General features: G+C 42.6%; 2 protein-coding genes across 4 annotated transcripts in view; both read left to right on the top strand.

Moving 5' to 3' along the window:
* nmd3 (NMD3 ribosome export adaptor) overlaps window positions 1-17,790 on the top strand; it is a 52,578-nt gene that overhangs the window by 20,774 nt on the left and 14,014 nt on the right. For 2 of the 3 annotated variants that reach the window (XM_056756190.1, XM_056756189.1), the window contains exons 1-9: window positions 13,152-13,288; window positions 13,778-13,823; window positions 14,703-14,837; window positions 14,919-15,015; window positions 15,108-15,188; window positions 15,269-15,397; window positions 15,482-15,572; window positions 15,658-15,736; window positions 16,117-16,213. In XM_056756190.1, coding sequence (XP_056612168.1) covers window positions 13,780-13,823; window positions 14,703-14,837; window positions 14,919-15,015; window positions 15,108-15,188; window positions 15,269-15,397; window positions 15,482-15,572; window positions 15,658-15,736; window positions 16,117-16,213 — 753 coding nt within the window. In that variant the 5' untranslated portion in view covers window positions 13,152-13,288; window positions 13,778-13,779. Of the gene's footprint in view, window positions 1-13,151; window positions 13,289-13,777; window positions 13,824-14,702; window positions 14,838-14,918; window positions 15,016-15,107; window positions 15,189-15,268; window positions 15,398-15,481; window positions 15,573-15,657; window positions 15,737-16,116; window positions 16,214-17,790 lie in introns of those variants that run through there. The other variant, XM_056756191.1, reaches the window with a different exon arrangement.
* On the top strand, window positions 5,530-12,681 carry LOC130428292 (uncharacterized). Its single transcript, XM_056756187.1, has one exon. It carries the CDS (start codon window positions 5,695-5,697, stop codon window positions 11,446-11,448), a length of 5,754 nt encoding a protein of 1,917 aa, XP_056612165.1. The 5' UTR covers window positions 5,530-5,694; the 3' UTR covers window positions 11,449-12,681.

The following is a 17,790-nucleotide window of genomic DNA, read 5'->3' on the forward strand; positions in this document are numbered from 1 at the left end:
TAACTGTTAATGTACAGATTTTTTACAGTGCGCTCCCATAATGCAATTCGAAAATGTATATAAATGGAAATACACCTGTAAAGCATGTAGTACGGAAAATCTCCGTTAAAATATGTAAAAACTCCCGTAAAACATGTAGTACGGAAAATGTCCTTTAAAATATATAGTCTGTTAAGGTACAGATTTTTTTTACAGTGTGGATGTGCCACTAACCGGTCGTTTCACCATAGTTTCGGGTTAGCTAGCTTAAATTTGACCCCTCTCTGTAAACTAAGCGTTAACCTGCTATACAGCGGCATGTACGCATAAAGAGCTGTTAATGACATTGATTGGCTGCGTAAGTAAATAAGTGTGAGACGCATCATGTCATTGGCAGGACAGTGTTAGTCATTGTTTTACTGTAGTAACCACTTCTTGTCACCTGTCACTCACTGACTTGCATTGCAAAGTGCCATCCATCCATCCATCCATCCATTTTCATCCGCTTATCCGGGGCCGGGTCGCGGGGGCAGCAGTCTAAGCAGGGATGCCCAGACTCCCCTCTCCCTAGACACTTCCTCCAGCTCTTCCGGGGGGACACCGAGGCGCTCCCAGGCGAGCCGGGAGACATAGTCCCTCCAGCGTGTTCTAGGTCTTCCCCGGGGTCTCCTCCCGGTGGGACATGCCCGGAACATCTTCCCGGGAAGACGTCCAGGGGGCATCCGGAAAAGATGCCCGAGCCACCTAAGCTGACCCCTCTCGATGTGGAGGAGCAGCGGCTCTACACTGAGCTCCTCCCGAGTGACTGACCTTCTCACCCTATCTCTAAGGGATCGCCCAGCCACCCTGCGGAGAAAGCTCATTTCGGCCGCCTGTATCCGGGATCTTGTCCTTTCGGTCATGACCCACAGCTCATGACCATAGGTGAGAGTAGGAACGTAGATTGACCGGTAAATCGAGAGCTTCGCCTTGCGGCTCAGATCCTTCTTCTCCACGACAGACCGGTACAGCGACCGCATTACTGCAGAAGCTGCACCAATCCGTCTGACAATCTCCCGTTCCATCCTTCCCTCACTCGTGAACAATTCCCCCAGATACTTGAACTCCTCCACTTGAGGCAGGGACTCTACACCCACCTGAAGTGGGCAAGCCACCCTTTTCCGGCTGAGAACCATGGCCTCAGATTTGGAGGTGCTGATTCTTATCCCAGCCTCTTCACACTCGGCTGCAAACCATCCAAGTGCATGCTGAAGGTCCTGGTCTGATGCGGCCAGCACGACGACATCATCCGCAAAGAGCAGAGATGAAATCGTGTGGTCCCCAAACCCGACGCCCTCCGGCCCCTTGCTGCGCCTAGAAATTCTGTCCATAAAAATTATGAACCGAACCGGTGACAAAAGGCAGCCCTGCCGAAGTCCAACATGCACCGGGAACAAGTCTGACTTACTGCCGGCAATGCGAACTAAGCTCCTGCTCCGGTCGTACAGGGACCGGATAGCCATTAGGAAAGGGTCCCAAATCCCATACTCCCAGAGCACCCTCTACAAGATGCCGCGAGGGACACAGTCGAATGCCTTCTTCAAATCCACAAAACACATGTGGATAGGTTAGGCAAACTCCCATGAACCCTCCAGCACCCTGGAGAGGGTATAGAGCTGGTCCAGTGTTCCGAGACCGGGACGAAAACCACACTGTTCCTCCTGAATCCGAGGTTCTACCATCTGCCGGATTCTCATCTCCAGTACCCTGGCATAGACTTTCCCGGGGAGGCTGAGAAGTGTGATCCCCGATAGTTGGAGCACACCTTCCGGTCCCCCTTCTTAAAAAGAGGGACCACCACCCCGGTCTGCCAGTCCAAGGGCCTGTCCCCGACCGCCACGCGATGCAGCAGAGGCGTGTCAGCCAAGACAGCCCCACAACATCCAGAGACTTGAGGAACTCAGGGCGGATCTCATCCACCCCCGGTGCCCTGCCACCGAGGAGTTTCTTGACTACCTCGGTAACGTCAGCCCGGGTGATGGGCGAGTCCGCCTCGGAGCCCTCGGCCTCTGCTTCCTCAATGGAAGACGTGACGGCGGGATTGAGGAGATCCTCGAAGTATTCCTTCCACCGCCGGTCGAGGTCAACATATCCCCGGTCGAGGTCAACAGCTGCCCCCCTCCACTGTAAACAGCGTTGGTAGGGCACTGCTTCCCCCTCCTGAGGCGCCAGACGGTTTGCTAGAATCTCTTCGAGGCCGACCGATAGTCTTTCTCCATGGCCTCACCGAACTCCTCCCAGGCCCGAGTTTTTGCCTCCCCAACCACCCGGGCTGCAGTCCGCTTGGCCTGTCGGTACCTGTCAGCTGCCTCGGGAGTCCCACAACCAGCCAGGCCCAATAGGTTCGGGGATTGTTCCTCGACAGGCACCGGAGACCTTACGCCACAGCTCCGAGTGGCTGCGTTGACAATGGAGGTGGAGAACATGGTCCACTCGGATTCAATATCTCCAGACTCCCTCAGGATCTGGTCGAAGCTCTGCCGGAGGTGGAAGTTGAAGATCTCTCTGACAGGCGATTCGGCCAAACGTTCCCAACAGACCCTCACAGTACGTTTGGGTCTGCCGAGTCTATCCAGCTTCCTCCCCCGCCATCGGATCCAACTCACCACCAGGTGGTGATCGGTTGACAGCTCCGCTCCTCTCTTCACCCGAGTGTCCAAGACATACGGCCGTAGGTCAGATGAAACAACCACAAAGTCGATCATCGACCTCCGGCCAAGGGTGTCCTGGTGCCATGTGCACTGATGGACACCCTTATGCTTGAACATGGTGTTCGTTATGGCCAAACTGTAACTAGCACAGAAGTCCAATAACAGAACACCACTCGGGTTCAGATCAGGGGGGCCGTTCCTCCCAATCACGCCCCTCCAGATGTCACTGTCGTTGCACACGTGGGCGTTGAAGTCCCCCAGCAGAACGATGGAGTCCCCAGTCGGGGCGCTTTCCAGCACCCCTCCCAGAGTCTCCAAGAAGGCCGGGTACTCTACACTGCCATTTGGCCCATAGGCGCAAACGACAGTGAGAGACCTATCCCCGACCCGAAGGCGCAGGGAAGCGACCCTCTCGTTCACCAGGGTAAACTCCAACACATGGCGGCTGAGCTGGGGGGCTATAAGCAAACCCACACCAGCCCGCCGCCTCTCACCCTGGGCAACTCCAGAGTGGTTAAGAGTCCATCCTCCCTCAAGGAGTGTGGTTCCAGAGCCCAAGCTGTGCGTAGAGGTGATCCCGACTATCTCTAGATGGACTAATCTCTCGAATTTGTCGTCATTATAAGGGTTTTTGAACCGCTCTTGGTCTGACCCGTCGCCTAGGACCTGTTTGCCTTGGGAGACCCTACCAGGGGCATATAGCCCCAGACAACATAGCTCCTAGGGTCATTCGGGTACTCAAACCCCTCCACCACGGTAAGGTGGCAGTTCAAGGAGAGGGCTGAGTTTGATAAAAAGTTAAAAACTGAGAAGTGTGATCCCCGATAGTTGGAGCACACCCTCCGCTCCCCCTTCTTAAAAAGAGGGACCACCAGGGTCCTAGAATAAACCTTTATTCTAGACACTCATTTTGCTTATATGTACAATCTCTTATTAGTTTTAGCTGAGTTTGATAAAAAGTTAAAACTAATAAGAGATTGTACATATAAGCAAAATGAGTGTCTAGAATAAAGGTTTATTGTTGGATATGAGAATCACAAGAATCACCAGAGACTGCTTCCACTCTGGTCACGGTCTGTTTGAACTGTTGCCATATGGTAGGCGTTACAGATCAGCCAAAACACACACTAGCAGATTTAGAGACAGTTTCTATCCCAGGACAATAAATATCCTAAACAGTTATCTACAATAAATGTTCAAATGTGACTCTGCTATCTCTCTAGATTTCCCTTATCTGGTCTATTTTCCTTGTTGGTCATTTTACAGTTTACAGTGATTAGTCAAAATGCTGATTTGCCAATTTTTTGCACTTCTTTGGTTTGGAAGCTACAGACATTCAAGACCATGACAATACAAATATAATAAGATTTACAGTCTAAAAGTTTCTAAAATATGCATATATAAAAAAGACTATAGTGAAAAATGGGGAAAATAATAATATATAAGAGACATTGTACAGGGTTGTATACAGTAGAATTAACAGAAATTAACAGATTCTATGTATTGTGCAAATGGATAATGTTGAAAGTAGAAGTAGCCTTTGATACATGTAGTAACAAAATTAGAGTATAATAATGCACTATAGTGCACACTATGGGAGTAGTGAAAGTGAAATATTGCTCTTAAACAGATATCTGTTTAGGATGGAGATTGTCTGGAAAAGAAGCGGCTTCTGTTTCAGGAAGTCCTGGTGTTTGGTGCCCTGAAGCGCCAGCCAGAGAGGGCATTTTTGTCGTATTCAATTACAAATATTTATTTATGCCTTGTGTTTTTAGTTAGAGGTGCTCTAATATATATAAAATGTTGATGTTTGCCTTGCCTGCAATGACAATAAAAGCTATTCATTCATTCATATTCAGTATGTAAAGGTTAACCGGTCATAGTGACCCATGATAAAAGAGGAAATAGTGAAGAAATTGTTTTTATAATATAGCATACAGTCTGCTTGATCAACATGTAGTGTCTAATATTAGACATCCCCCACTACATTTTATTAAAATGAAAAAACAATAGAACCCTACCCAATACACAATAGAAAATGTAATTGATTTATTAGTTATAATGGGAATTTAGTTATGGTTTTAATGTACAAAAACCCAAAGGTCATAATGGTATTTACAAGGAAACCCTTACATTTTCTGTAAGAGCCATATAGGGATTAGTTCATTTGTAATAATAATTTTGTAAAAACAATAAGAAAATATTTCATGAAAATTCGTAAGAAACATTTTTGTGTTTAAATTCATATTTAGTAATGTTTAGATCTGATTATATTTAATTATTTTGAGCTTCCAGTCAGATCGCACTATGTCATGACGTAAGCGATTGGACGTATTTTGTTTGCAGTTTGAAGTTAGAGACGGTGGAAGCAACACAGTTTTTTGACCGTGCGTACCATGTCTATGTAACAGTTTTTATTTTATGTTTTGAAGTAAACATTTAAAAAGAAGATCGTGGTTTGCTCGTGTTTCAAATACTGGTTACAATTTGACTGACTTCAAAAAGTGGTACAGAAGAATTAGAAGCAAAAAGGTGCCACTACATTAGTCAAAAAACTCGCTAATACGAAACAGCGCTGGATTACCTTGATACCGAGGAGGACGTTGTTAGCTTTGTTGTTGGATGAGGAAACAACGGATTGGAATTTAGCGCCGAAAAAAAGCGACAGAACCAGTCTGCTCAAGAGACCCGCAGCCGCGACGGATCGACAGCAATCGGCAGCTAACGGTCGGCCTGTCAGTCAACAAAAGAGGTGACGCTGCGCGCGGAGGTGAGGACTTTTCTTCAAAGACGCGATTCAGACGCAGGAAGATAATGAGTGAGTTTAAAAAAAAAAAAAAAAAAAAAACGGATTAACTTCTCCCTGTAAAAACGTATGCTTAAAGCAAGCTCTGATTCAGTCAACGTGAAGTTATTGCGATCTTTAAGGAGTTGTTTTGCACTCGGTTTATTAAGAAAATAACCTTTGAAGAAAGTGTTTGAAACGTTTGCATTCAACTAAAGCATTAGCTCTGCTGTTTGTAAGATGGCTGAGGAAGATGAGCAAAGATGTATTGAGGATATAATGAAAAAGGGGAGGTCACATAAGCTGACAGAGAAGGCTTTAGACGAGAGATTGCAGAGGTACATTGCATTGAGAAGAAGAACAATAGGAACTCTGACAAGCAAAAAAAAGGAGTTAGAATCAATGATGAGCGATGCACAAAATCTACAAATGGTGAAAAACATCATGGAAAATGATTTTGCAACATCACTAAATGAGTTTAACCGTCTTAACAATGAAGTTGAAAATCTTTTGACTGAAGACGAAAAAACAGCTGATCAAGAGATGTGGTTTGAACCTAAAATGGCAGTAATTAGACAATTTATGAAGACCACAAAAAATTGGATTTCAGCTGAGCATGAACGCATACTGCCACTGGAAAAGGTGCTGCAAGAACAAAATGTGGTTGATTATCTGCAAGAAACTGTTAAACCAAATGACAGTGTTTCACAGGTGGGGTTCAATGATGTCACACATGTCAGCACACGTGGATCACAAGTCAGTCGCCACTCAGCTGTGTCACGAGTATCATCAGCAAGAGCTAGACAGGAAGCAGAACATGCAGCCCTGCTCGAACGTGCTGCAGCACTAAAGAAAATGCAACAGCTTGAGTTTGAAGCAGCTAAAATCAAGGCTGAAAAGGAAGAGTTAGTGCTGGAAACTGCTTTAGCTGAGAGTAAAGCAAAATTAAGGGTGCTTAAAGAATATGAAAGATCTGAAGATGGTTTAAGTAGTTACTCGGCAGTGCAAAAGCCACAAGGTGGACACGTGAAGGAAAGAACTAGCATTTTGCTTCCACAGCAAGCTAATACGAACACTCATGTTCAACCACATACACAGCACTCCCGAATACAACAACAATCGCAACCAGTCTTCAATGTGTCTAATGCTCAATCTAACAGAGGTGATGACATAATATCGGTTATGCAAAAACAGAATGTAATCACGGAGCTACTAGTAAAACAACAGCAGCTATCTCATCTACCAATTAAGGACATTCCTGTGTTCAAGGGTGATGCGCTACAATGCAAATCCTTCATGAGGGCGTTTGAGCATGCTATAGAGCAGAAAACCAGTAATGATCAAGACAAATTGTACTTCTTGGAACAATTTACGGCTGGTGAACCTCAAGAGCTTGTTCGCAGCTGTGCTCATATGACCCCAAAGAAAGGCTACTGCGAGGCGAAGCGACTACTTCATAAGCACTATGGGGATGAATTAAGGATTGCAAGCGCGTACATCGATAAAGCACTCAAATGGCCTCAAGTAAAATCTGATGATGGGAAAGCGTTGAGCGCCTATGCAATGTTTTTGATTGGATGTCGCAATACTATGGAAGACATCGAATTCTTAGAGGAGATGGATAACCCAACCAACTTAAGGACAGTGGTGTCTAAGTTACCATATAAATTAAGAGAACGTTGGCGTGCTGAAGCTTATGACATAAAAGAACGAAGAGGCAGACGAGCAAAGTTTGCAGATTTGGTGAGTTACATAGACCGCCAAGCTAGAATAGCGATGGATCCCCTCTTTGGTAATATCTCAGACAACCGCCCAATTTCAAGTGGAAAAAATGACCTAAAAGAAAAGCAACATGGAAGAAAAGAGGTCCGTGAAAGCAGTTTCGCAACAAATGTTTTCACTGAAAGCAAAGCGCCTCAAGAAACACATGTTAAGCCAGCAAATTCAAGTAAAACTGTGAGTGCCTTTGAGAAGCCATGTTTGTACTGCCAGCAATCACATACGCTTGCCTCATGCAGCAAAATCAAACACCAGCCACATAAGGAGCGTGTGGATTTCTTAAAGCTGAAGGGCTTGTGTTTTGGATGCTTAGTTCCGGGTCATCTTAGCAAATTCTGCAAACGAAGAATTGAGTGTAAAGAGTGTACTTTAAAGCATCCAGACATTCTGCACATTATAAAAGATGAAGGTTCTGTCTTGCCTGTAAAGAAAGATGGTCGTAAAGGAAGTGAAGTATCTTGTGCTCAAGTTTCTATTCTGCAAGAGTCCTGTAATCTCACGGGGGCTGGAGAAGCGGAATGTGTGCTATCAATAGTACCGGTGAAAATAAAATCGAAAAGGAGTGACAAGTGTGTTGAAACATACGCCTTTCTGGATCCGGGAAGCACAGCAACGTTCTGCACTGAAGACCTGCAAAGGAAGCTAAACATTAAAGGGAAACCAACACGAATACTTCTCAGCACCATGGGTCAAGACAAACCTGGAGAACAGAAGCTCATGAACAGTTTCGTCATATCAGACCTGGAAGTGTGCGGGCTGAAAGACACCAAGTTCATTGATCTACCTAAAGTGTTTACTCATAGCAACATACCTGTTCACGTCGGAAACATCCCTAAAAGGTCAGATATCCAGAAGTGGCCTTATCTCAATGAAGTATGCTTGCCAGAGATAGAAGCGGATGTAGGCCTGCTTATTGGAGCTAACTGTTCAGGAGCAATGGAACCATGGCGTATAATTAATGCTGAGGATGGAGGCCCTTATGCTGTGAAGACTGCCATTGGCTGGGTTGTGAATGGGCCTGTAAGAAAAGAACTGGATGATGCTATGAATGAAACGCCTACTTTTTCAGTAAACAGAATTTCTGTGATGGAAATTGAGAAGCTGCTGGTCCAACAATATAACACTGATTTTCCAGAGCGTAATTACGAGGACCGAGAGGAAATGTCTTTTGAAGACAAACAGTTTTTGCAGTCTGTGCAGAAAACCACAACATTTGAGAACGGGCATTACAGCATTGGACTGCCATTAAGGAATGAGAAGCTCCAAATGCCAAATAACCGTTGTGTGGCGGAACAGCGCATAGCCTGTTTGCTTAGAAAGTTCAAAAAGAATCCTGAATTTTTTGAAGAATACAAGAGCTTCATGGAAACCATCATTGACAAAGGCTACGCTGTCCAAGTTCCAGTTCAACAGCTGAACCGTGACGACAACAGGCTGTTTTACATACCACATCACGGAGTGTATCACCCGAAGAAACAAAAGTTGCGGGTGGTCTTCGACTGCACAGCTTCGTTTCAGGATAGGTCTCTGAATAGTGAACTGCTTCAAGGACCTGACTTGACCAACACGTTAGTTGGTGTGCTTTTAAGATTTCGTGAGGAGCCAGTAGCTATAATGGCGGACATCGAGTCGATGTTGTATCAGGTCAAGGTACCGGAGCGTGATGCAGACCTACTCCGTTTTCTTTGGTGGCCTAACGGCAAGTTGAACGAACATATGGAGGAATTCCGAATGACTGTGCACCTCTTCGGAGCTACTTCTTCACCAAGTGTTGCCTCATATGCACTAAAAAGAACTGCTGAAGATCACAAGGCTGATGTATCTCCAGAAGCTGTCCAGACAGTTCTGCGCAACTTCTATGTAGATGACTGTTTGAAGAGTGTAGCTAAAGAAGAAGATGCAGTGACCCTGGCTAAAGATCTCCGCACCCTGTGTGCCAGCGGAGGGTTCACTTTAACAAAGTGGATGAGCAATAGCAGGAATGTGTTAATGACAATCCCTGAAGTGCATAGAGCCAGTGAAGTGAAAGACCTCGATCTAAGACATGACGTTTTGCCAGTCGAAAGAACCCTCGGTGTACAGTGGGACACAGAAACGGATACTTTCACCTACAGTATGAAGCTGCAAGACAAGCCGATGACCAGAAGAGGCATTTTATCAGTCGTGAATTCTATCTACGACCCCCTTGGCTTTCTGGCTCCGGTCATCTTACCCGCTAAACTCCTGCTTAAAGATCTTTGTAAAGAACAATACGGATGGGACGAGACCATTGGTGGAAAACAGGCTGAGATTTGGAAAGGATGGATTGAAGATGTCAGTCATCTCTCTACCTTCCATGTGAGCAGGTGTTTGAAGCCTGCAGATTTTGGATGTATTACAGCAGCACAGTTACATCATTTTTCAGACGCTTCTGAGTCTGCGTACGGCACTGTGTCTTATTTGCTGTTAGAGAATAGCCAAGCCGAGAAGCATTGTGCATTTCTCATGGGGAAGGCAAGAGTGGCTCCACTCAAACTGGTTACCATTCCCAGACTCGAGTTGACCGCAGCAGTCGTCGCTGTTAAAATGGACAAGATGTTACATCAAGAGCTTCAAGTTCCATTGCAACAATCAATTTTTTGGACAGACAGTACTACTGTGCTTAGATATATTGACAGTGAAACTGCTCGTTTCAAAACCTTCGTTGCGAACAGAATCTCGTTGATCCGAGAAGCAACCAAACCATCGCAATGGAAGTACATCAGAACAACAGAAAATCCTGCAGATCAAGCCAGTAGGGGCCTGAAAGCTAAAGGTTTGACACAAGGAGGAACCTGGATCAATGGGCCGGAGTTCTTGCTGAAAAATGAATGTGATTGGTCAGAACAGCCTGTGCGAAGGAAGGAAAACCTTCAAAATGATTCGGAAGTCAAGAATGGAGCTATAGTCAACATGATCAAAGTTGAAGAAAACGTGAAACCAATCGACAAACTGATCAGCTATTACTCAGACTGGCATAAACTAAAAAGATCAGTGGCCTGGATTTTAAAGGTGAAGGAAAATCTGTGGAAACTGAAAGAGGAAAGAAAGGAAATATCAAGAAAGATCAAGGAAACTGAAAAAGACCCTGAAAAGGCAAGATCAAAATTAGAACAACAGATGAAGAAATTCAAAGCAACAGAAAAGAAATCACTTACTTTGGATGATCTGGTGGTTGCAGAATCGGAAATAATCAAATTCAGTCAAAGACAACAGTTTGGAGAAGAAATCAAAGTATTAGAGAAAGGTAAACGGCTCAGTTGCAGCAGTCATCTGTTGAAGTTGGATCCGATTCTTCAGGAAGGCACGTTAAGGGTTGGCGGAAGACTCAACAAGTCTGCCATGCCAGGGAATGCCAAACATCCAGCAATCATTTCAAGGCACAGCAGAGTTGCTACATTGATTTTGAGAGATATACACCAAAGAACAGGACACTGCGGACGCAGTTATGTCTTGTCACAACTGAGATGCAGGTACTGGATCCCACAAGCCAATTCTGCAATTCGAAAGATAATCAACAAATGTACAGTGTGCCGCAGGATTAATGGAAAAGTCGGTGAGCAAAAGATGGCGAACCTGCCTGAAGATAGGCTCTTGCCAGATAAGCCTCCTTTCACAAATACAGGTGTTGATTTCTTTGGGCCGTTTGATGTCAAGCGGGGCCGGAGTACAGTCAAAAGGTACGGCGTGATGTTCACTTGTCTCACTCTCAGAGCGGTGCATCTCGAAGTTGCAGACAGCCTCGACACAGACTCCTGCATTAATGCAATTCGACGCTTTATGTGCAGAAGAGGTCAAGTTACCATCATGCGTTCTGACAACGGGACAAATTTTGTGGCTGCTGAAAGAGAGTTGAGAGAAGCCATTCAAGGACTGAATAATGACAAGATTGAAAAAGCCTTGCAACCAAAGGGAATAAAGTGGATATTCAATAGCCCAGCTGCTTCGCACCAAGGCGGAGTTTGGGAAAGGCAAATTCGGACTGTGCGAAGAATCCTTACCTCCCTTTTGAAAGAGCAATCAGTGAATGATGATTGTCTTCTGACAATAATGTGTGAGGTCGAAAGCATCATCAATGGTAGGCCGCTTACAACCATTTCAGACGATGTGAATGACGTAGAACCTTGTAACACCCAATCATTTATTGCTGTTGAAATCTCAACCCAACATGCCTCCAGGGATTTTCAGCAAAGATGATATGTACACAAGAAAGAGATGGAAGCAAGTTCAATATCTTGTGGATTTATTTTGGACTAGATGGACGCGTGAATACCTTCCACTTCTTCAGGAGCGCCAGAAATGGCTAAAGCCAAGAAGAAACTTCATGACAGGAGATGTTGTGTTATTAGTGGATAGTTCTTCTCCACGGAATTCCTGGCTCATGGGAAAGGTAATTGAAACGTTGCCGGATTTTAATGGAACAGTACGAAGAGTGAAGATAAAGACCAAGACCAACACTCTGGAAAGGCCTGTAAACAAACTCTGCCTGTTGGAAGAGGCAATGTCGGCAGAGTGAAGAAAGAAGAAACGAGTTGATAGTTTATGGACATTTAAAAACTGTTTGGCTCTTAGTGTTTAAGTTTATAATTGCTTAGTCTTCTTGCCTAACCAATTAGGGGCCGGGTAATGTAAGAGCCATATAGGGATTAGTTCATTTGTAATAATAATTTTGTAAAAATAATAAGAAAATATTTCATGAAAATTCGTAAGAAACATTTTTGTGTTTAAATTCATATTTAGTAATGTTTAGATCTGATTATATTTAATTATTTTGAGCTTCCAGTCAGATCGCACTATGTCATGACGTAAGCGATTGGACGTATTTTGTTTGCAGTTTGAAGTTAGAGACGGTGGAAGCAACACAGTTTTTTGACCGTGCGTACCATGTCTATGTAACAGTTTTTATTTTATGTTTTGAAGTAAACATTTAAAAAGAAGATCGTGGTTTGCTCGTGTTTCAAATACTGGTTACAATTTGACTGACTTCAAAAAGTGGTACAGAAGAATTAGAAGCAAAAAGGTGCCACTACATTTTCTATTGTGTTTTGGGCGGAGTTCTTTTGCTACGTAATAGAATGTGGGGGCGCTATTTGCTGGTTTCTACTGTGTTGGTCTCTTTTTGACGCGCTAAATCATAAACGAAATAAAGTAAAGAAAGTTGTACATCTGCAAATCCAAATGCAACTAACGGCGCTTGCCTGTACGCGTGATGCGTTTGCTGCGGTCAAAAATTTGTTTGACCTTACTCGCCCTTGCTGTATTTAACATGTGCACACCTTTAAAGCATTAGAACCCTCCAGTGGTGCAAACTAAAATTACAACAAAGAATGACTCCCACAGAATGTAAAGTGCAATGAAAAGTTCAGGTTTTTAAACTCAGCTCATTTATATAAACAGAGCATCATGCATGAAATATAAAAGACAACAGTTGTATGCATAAGTGTTTTATCTTTTATCTTAACATTTTAAGAACAGTGCAAACAAAGAGCAATTTTTTAACACATTAAAGTGCAAAACGCGCCTGTTTCACTGTAATTTTTTACGGGGGTTATGGTAACCTCCCCTGATGTCAGATACATCACTGCCACGAGTACTTGCGCGTGCGCGTCCAGATTGGTGCATTCTTTATTTTATTAACTGTATACTTTTACATTGCACAGAAAATGTGTCTCGTATACGGTGGAATATGATAAAAATAATGGTTTATTCGTTTTTCTGTTTTGAAAAAGAAAACGAATATATTAATTATCCGAAGGTACACTGTCCTATCTCGTTCCTGTTTGTTCAGTTTCAAATAGAAAATCAAACTAACAAGACGGACCTTAACGCCTAAACGCCATCCTTTATATTATCATTATTGTCATTAATCGAAGTAAATAAAATCCTCATTTATAGTCAGGCGAGTGTTGGCTAGCGGAGGTCCGCGGCGGGTCCTGATAGCATGTCGTGACGTCATGAGCAGCGACAGCAGACCGGCGAGAAACATGTGCTGTAGCCACGGAGTTATTCTCTAGAAACAGAACATTTGATCGTCCAGGTAAATAATCATCGCCAGCGCACTCTTGTTTTAAACTTGTTGCATTATTCTCACTTCAATCTACTGTGACGTCCACATGGTGTCAGACTGTAATACGAAGTATTTACCATGATACTGAATGATTATTGTAATCATTTGCGATAATGGTCTTAACATTGCACTCCAGAGGGAGTTCAGAGAATATTTAGGGTTTATGGCCGTTATTTATGGGCCACCAAATGGCTTACTTTACACTGTAATAGTTATCTGTAGTAAAACTAACACATAACTTACTGTAATGTTACTATAGTCAATATTCAAGTTTACTTACTGCAATTATTATATTATGTAATACTCTATCTTTTGTGACGTTATTATGTGAAATATTGTTTTGCGATAAATGTTTTACAATTTGGTACAGTTTAAAGATGGAAAACTATTTAGTCAATTTTTATCTTTTATATTCACATTGTTTTGAGTCATTGGTTTGATTTTGCTGTCTTGTTGTAGTCATGGAGTACATGCATGCCCCACCATCAAGCAGCCAAGGGAACATGTGAGTATTAAATGTGTTGTTGTGAAGTTGTCCTAGTGCCACAAAAGACTTTCCAAAGAAGTGGCATTAATAGTGTTTTTGGATTGTGCTAATAGAAAATATAAATTTGAAAAGAGCATGGCTATTACCTTATAAATGTTGTATATCCAACAAAATGAAAGAACGTTTAAGAATTTTGCATAACACATACTCCATGAATGAAATTTTATCCAAAATCTTTGTCATGTTCATTTGAACTGTAGTTTCTGTCAATTGATCGGATTCAAATGTCCCCTTGTCAAGGAATTTTGGCCTGACCTGTCAAACTGCCATGTTTCAAAATCTGGATTAGACTTTGATTTAACATGTGTGATGGAACATTATTTCTCCCATTGCTATCTTAAATGTGAAGTGTATGTTTTGAGTTTATCTGCAAAATATTTTATTACTAACGGCGAATGTTCTATAATAATTCCCATTTGTATTGTGAAAATAATCAAGATTTGACTTGCCAAGATTGTAAAACTGTACTATGACTTTTTCTTAATCTTTTCATTTATTTAATTTTAATGTCATCCAATGTTTATTGTACTTTAATGGTTAAGCAAGTTTGTTCTTATAAAAAAAGAAGACCTAAAGAAAAGACATGGAAAAAGAAGCAAGTCGTCCCACTCAGATGGTGGAAGACGAATATTTCTGAAATCACTGGCAAATTGAAAGCAAATTTAGACCAATCATTAAACCTGACACTGACTATACCAGAATTTTCTTTCCAAAGTTTAAATTCAAGTTGAAGTTGGCAAGAGCCTCATGCCGGCCCAGAGAACCACCTTTATTATCCATTGTTGGGTGGCGGGACTTTTTTTTATTGAAATGTCTCATTGTTCTCCCCTCTGCTAGTCTTTGCTGTACATGTGGCGTTCCCATCCCACCAAACCCAGCCAACATGTGCGTGTCCTGCTTAAGATCTCAAGTGGACATCTCTGAGGGTATTCCCAAGCAGGTCTCTGTTCATTTCTGCAGACAGTGTGAAAGGTATTTACGCGTTTACACTTATTTGGGTTTTTGTATGGGGAGACCTTGGCTTTCGTTTGACTGGCATGTGTGTTTCTGTAGATATTTACAGCCTCCCGGCACATGGATTCAGTGTGCTCTGGAGTCCCGGGAACTTCTCGCTCTGTGTCTGAAGAAGCTGAAAAGCACAATGGCCAAGGTTGATGCCATAGAACAGCAGTCTTGTGATGATAACGGAGTAAAAGCTCAGCCGAATCTAAACTCATGTTGTGTTTTGTTTCTTACGGTCAGGTCAGGCTTATTGATGCTGGCTTCTTATGGACGGAACCACACTCCAAAAGAATTAAGATGAAGCTGACTGTCCAGAAGGAGGTGTGCTAGATGTCATACAGTGTGGGGTGAGGTGTACTGTAGATGCCGAGACCGGACTGATTTTGACTAATGTTGTGCAGGTGATGAACGGAGCAATTCTGCAGCAGGTGTTTGTGGTGGAGTTTGTCATTCAGGCTCAGATGTGTGATGATTGTCATCGAGTGGAAGCTAAAGACTTCTGGAAAGCAGTTGTGCAAGTGAGGCAGAAGGTATGGAACGCACTTAAAAACAAACTAATTCATGAGACTAATGTTGTGCGATTAATGCTGTGTCTGTCTGTTTCGTCCTGTCAGACGGTCCACAAGAAAACCTTTTATTATCTGGAGCAGCTGATCCTGAAGCACAAGCTCCATCAGAACACGGTTCGCATCAAGGAGATCAACGGTATGTTTCCCATCATCTGTCTCTCTGTTTCTGTGTGATGATGTGCTCATTAATTCTCATCAACCTTCCTCTGCTGGGTTTTCAGAGGGCATTGATTTTTACTACGCCTCCAAGCAGAACGCTCAGAAGATGGTGGATTTCTTGCAGTGCACGGTTCCCGGCAGGTATGAAACCCATGTCATGGTCTTTCTCGTCAGCATGTCAATAGCGCATGATGTATATTACACCGCAAAGCTCTGCTCTGGAGGGCAGATTGCACTTACCCAAAGATAAACAATTGAGTTCTCAAATGGATTTATGCATGTTCTGTTTAAGGCACATAAAACATTATTTGCACAAAAGAGTTCATTGGCTTGTGCTTGAGGTATATTAATCTGTTGAAGTATGCCGGTATGGCCAATCACCATGATTGATGAGTTAAATCCATGATTATCGATATAGTGTTTATTCTGGACATCTCTCTCCAGCGCTCTTTCTTTTTCTTTAGGACATTCTGTTCCTCTTGATGATGTTGATATGAGTGTTTAACTGTTTGTTTCTGAAGGTCTAAGGCGTCTCAGCGGCTCATATCTCATGATGTTCATTCAAATACCTACAACTACAAAAGCACATTTTCAGTGGAGATTGTTCCTGTGTGTAAGGTAAACACACTTCTACTCTGAGCTCCAGGTTTCATATCTAATTGTCAGTACTGGACAATTATTATAAACTTGAAACATAATGAATTGGCTTGAGTATTCTTTATTATTCTTTCAGTTTGCAGAACATTTGGGGTTAGTCAATACTGGAGATACACATACACCCTACTTGTCAAACGTTTTAAAAAGAAAGAACTTTATCTGTCAGAGCACAGAACACATGGGAACTCCTTCAGGACAAAAAGCTGCTTGATAAAATGACGTTGAGATGATCAAATATGACAAGCTTTCTTTTTACAATTATTTCCATTTGTGATGTTCAGATTTTTTTTAAATGTGACACTTGATCACAAAAACCAATCTTAGGTCAGACAGATACATTTGAAGCAATAGGCAAAAATGCAATGTATGGGTCAAAATGATAGATTTTTCTTCGATGACCAAAATCATTAGGATATTAAGTAAAGATCATGTTCAATGAAGATGATTTGTAAATTTCCTACCATAAATATATAAAAACTTTATTTTTGTGAGTAGATGCAGCAAAACCCCAAACAAAAATGGCCTGAAACACACCTACAAATTTCTCTCACTGCCGCCCCATTACCCACTCGAGTTTGGTATCAATGTTAAGCCTAGAATTTCCGGTTCATCTATAACAGTGGTTCTCAACCTTTTTTAGTACCGGACCCCATTATATCTCAAACCATCCTCATGGATCTTTTAATACACAGTACGGCTCAGTTCAGCCGGTTTCTTTTGGCTTACTTTTTTCACGTTTTGCAGCAGCTCACTTAAGCGGTTTCTGGGTGATTCACATGCAGTCATGTTCAAGTTTGCTGTGTTTTAACGTCGATTGTGAATGGAAAAATGACTCTTTGTAAACCACTTGGACACATAGATTGTGTCTTGTCCTTCCCTTCGACCAGAGACTTCTCTCTACCGCAAATACCCGCAGAGTAGGTAGTCTTGACCGCTGAACGAATAGAACTTAAAATATCCCCATCTTTCTCCGATGTGCATCTTAACATTTCTGCATCGCGAAATATCGTAATGCGAAGTATCGTTACACCCCAACAAGTAACCATTATATAATGTGCAGTATATATATATAATATATGGACTTTGAACCCTGGTGTGCGATACCTATGGGTTGCCCAACTCAGTCTGACATGCTCCTGACCTGGTGCATTCCTTACAACCAATCTGACACGAAACCGCTCCGAATGAGTACATTTTTGAAGGGTTCAACAGACCCCTGCAGTTACACCACTGACCACTAGAGGTCCTCATACCCCCAGTTGAGAATCACTGATTAACTTCCTGTCTGGGTTTGGCTATTGTCTAATAATTTAACTTTTATTTATGTTCATTTTTATTTTAGTGTAGAATAATTGTATTAACTAAACGCCATATTGATTTTTGTTGTATGTTTATTTTATTAAATATTTATAAGATTTATAGAAACCGTAGGGTACATCTAGGGGTTGAGTTTCGTATTGCAGTCTAAATTCACAAAATTTGAGAGACAAGTTAACCAAGTAACGCCGTTTATCTGTTTCTTTTGATTGTTAACAGAA

This window comes from Triplophysa dalaica, chromosome 9, assembly GCF_015846415.1.
Source record: "Triplophysa dalaica isolate WHDGS20190420 chromosome 9, ASM1584641v1, whole genome shotgun sequence".
Classification (NCBI taxonomy): Eukaryota; Metazoa; Chordata; class Actinopteri; order Cypriniformes; family Nemacheilidae; genus Triplophysa; species Triplophysa dalaica.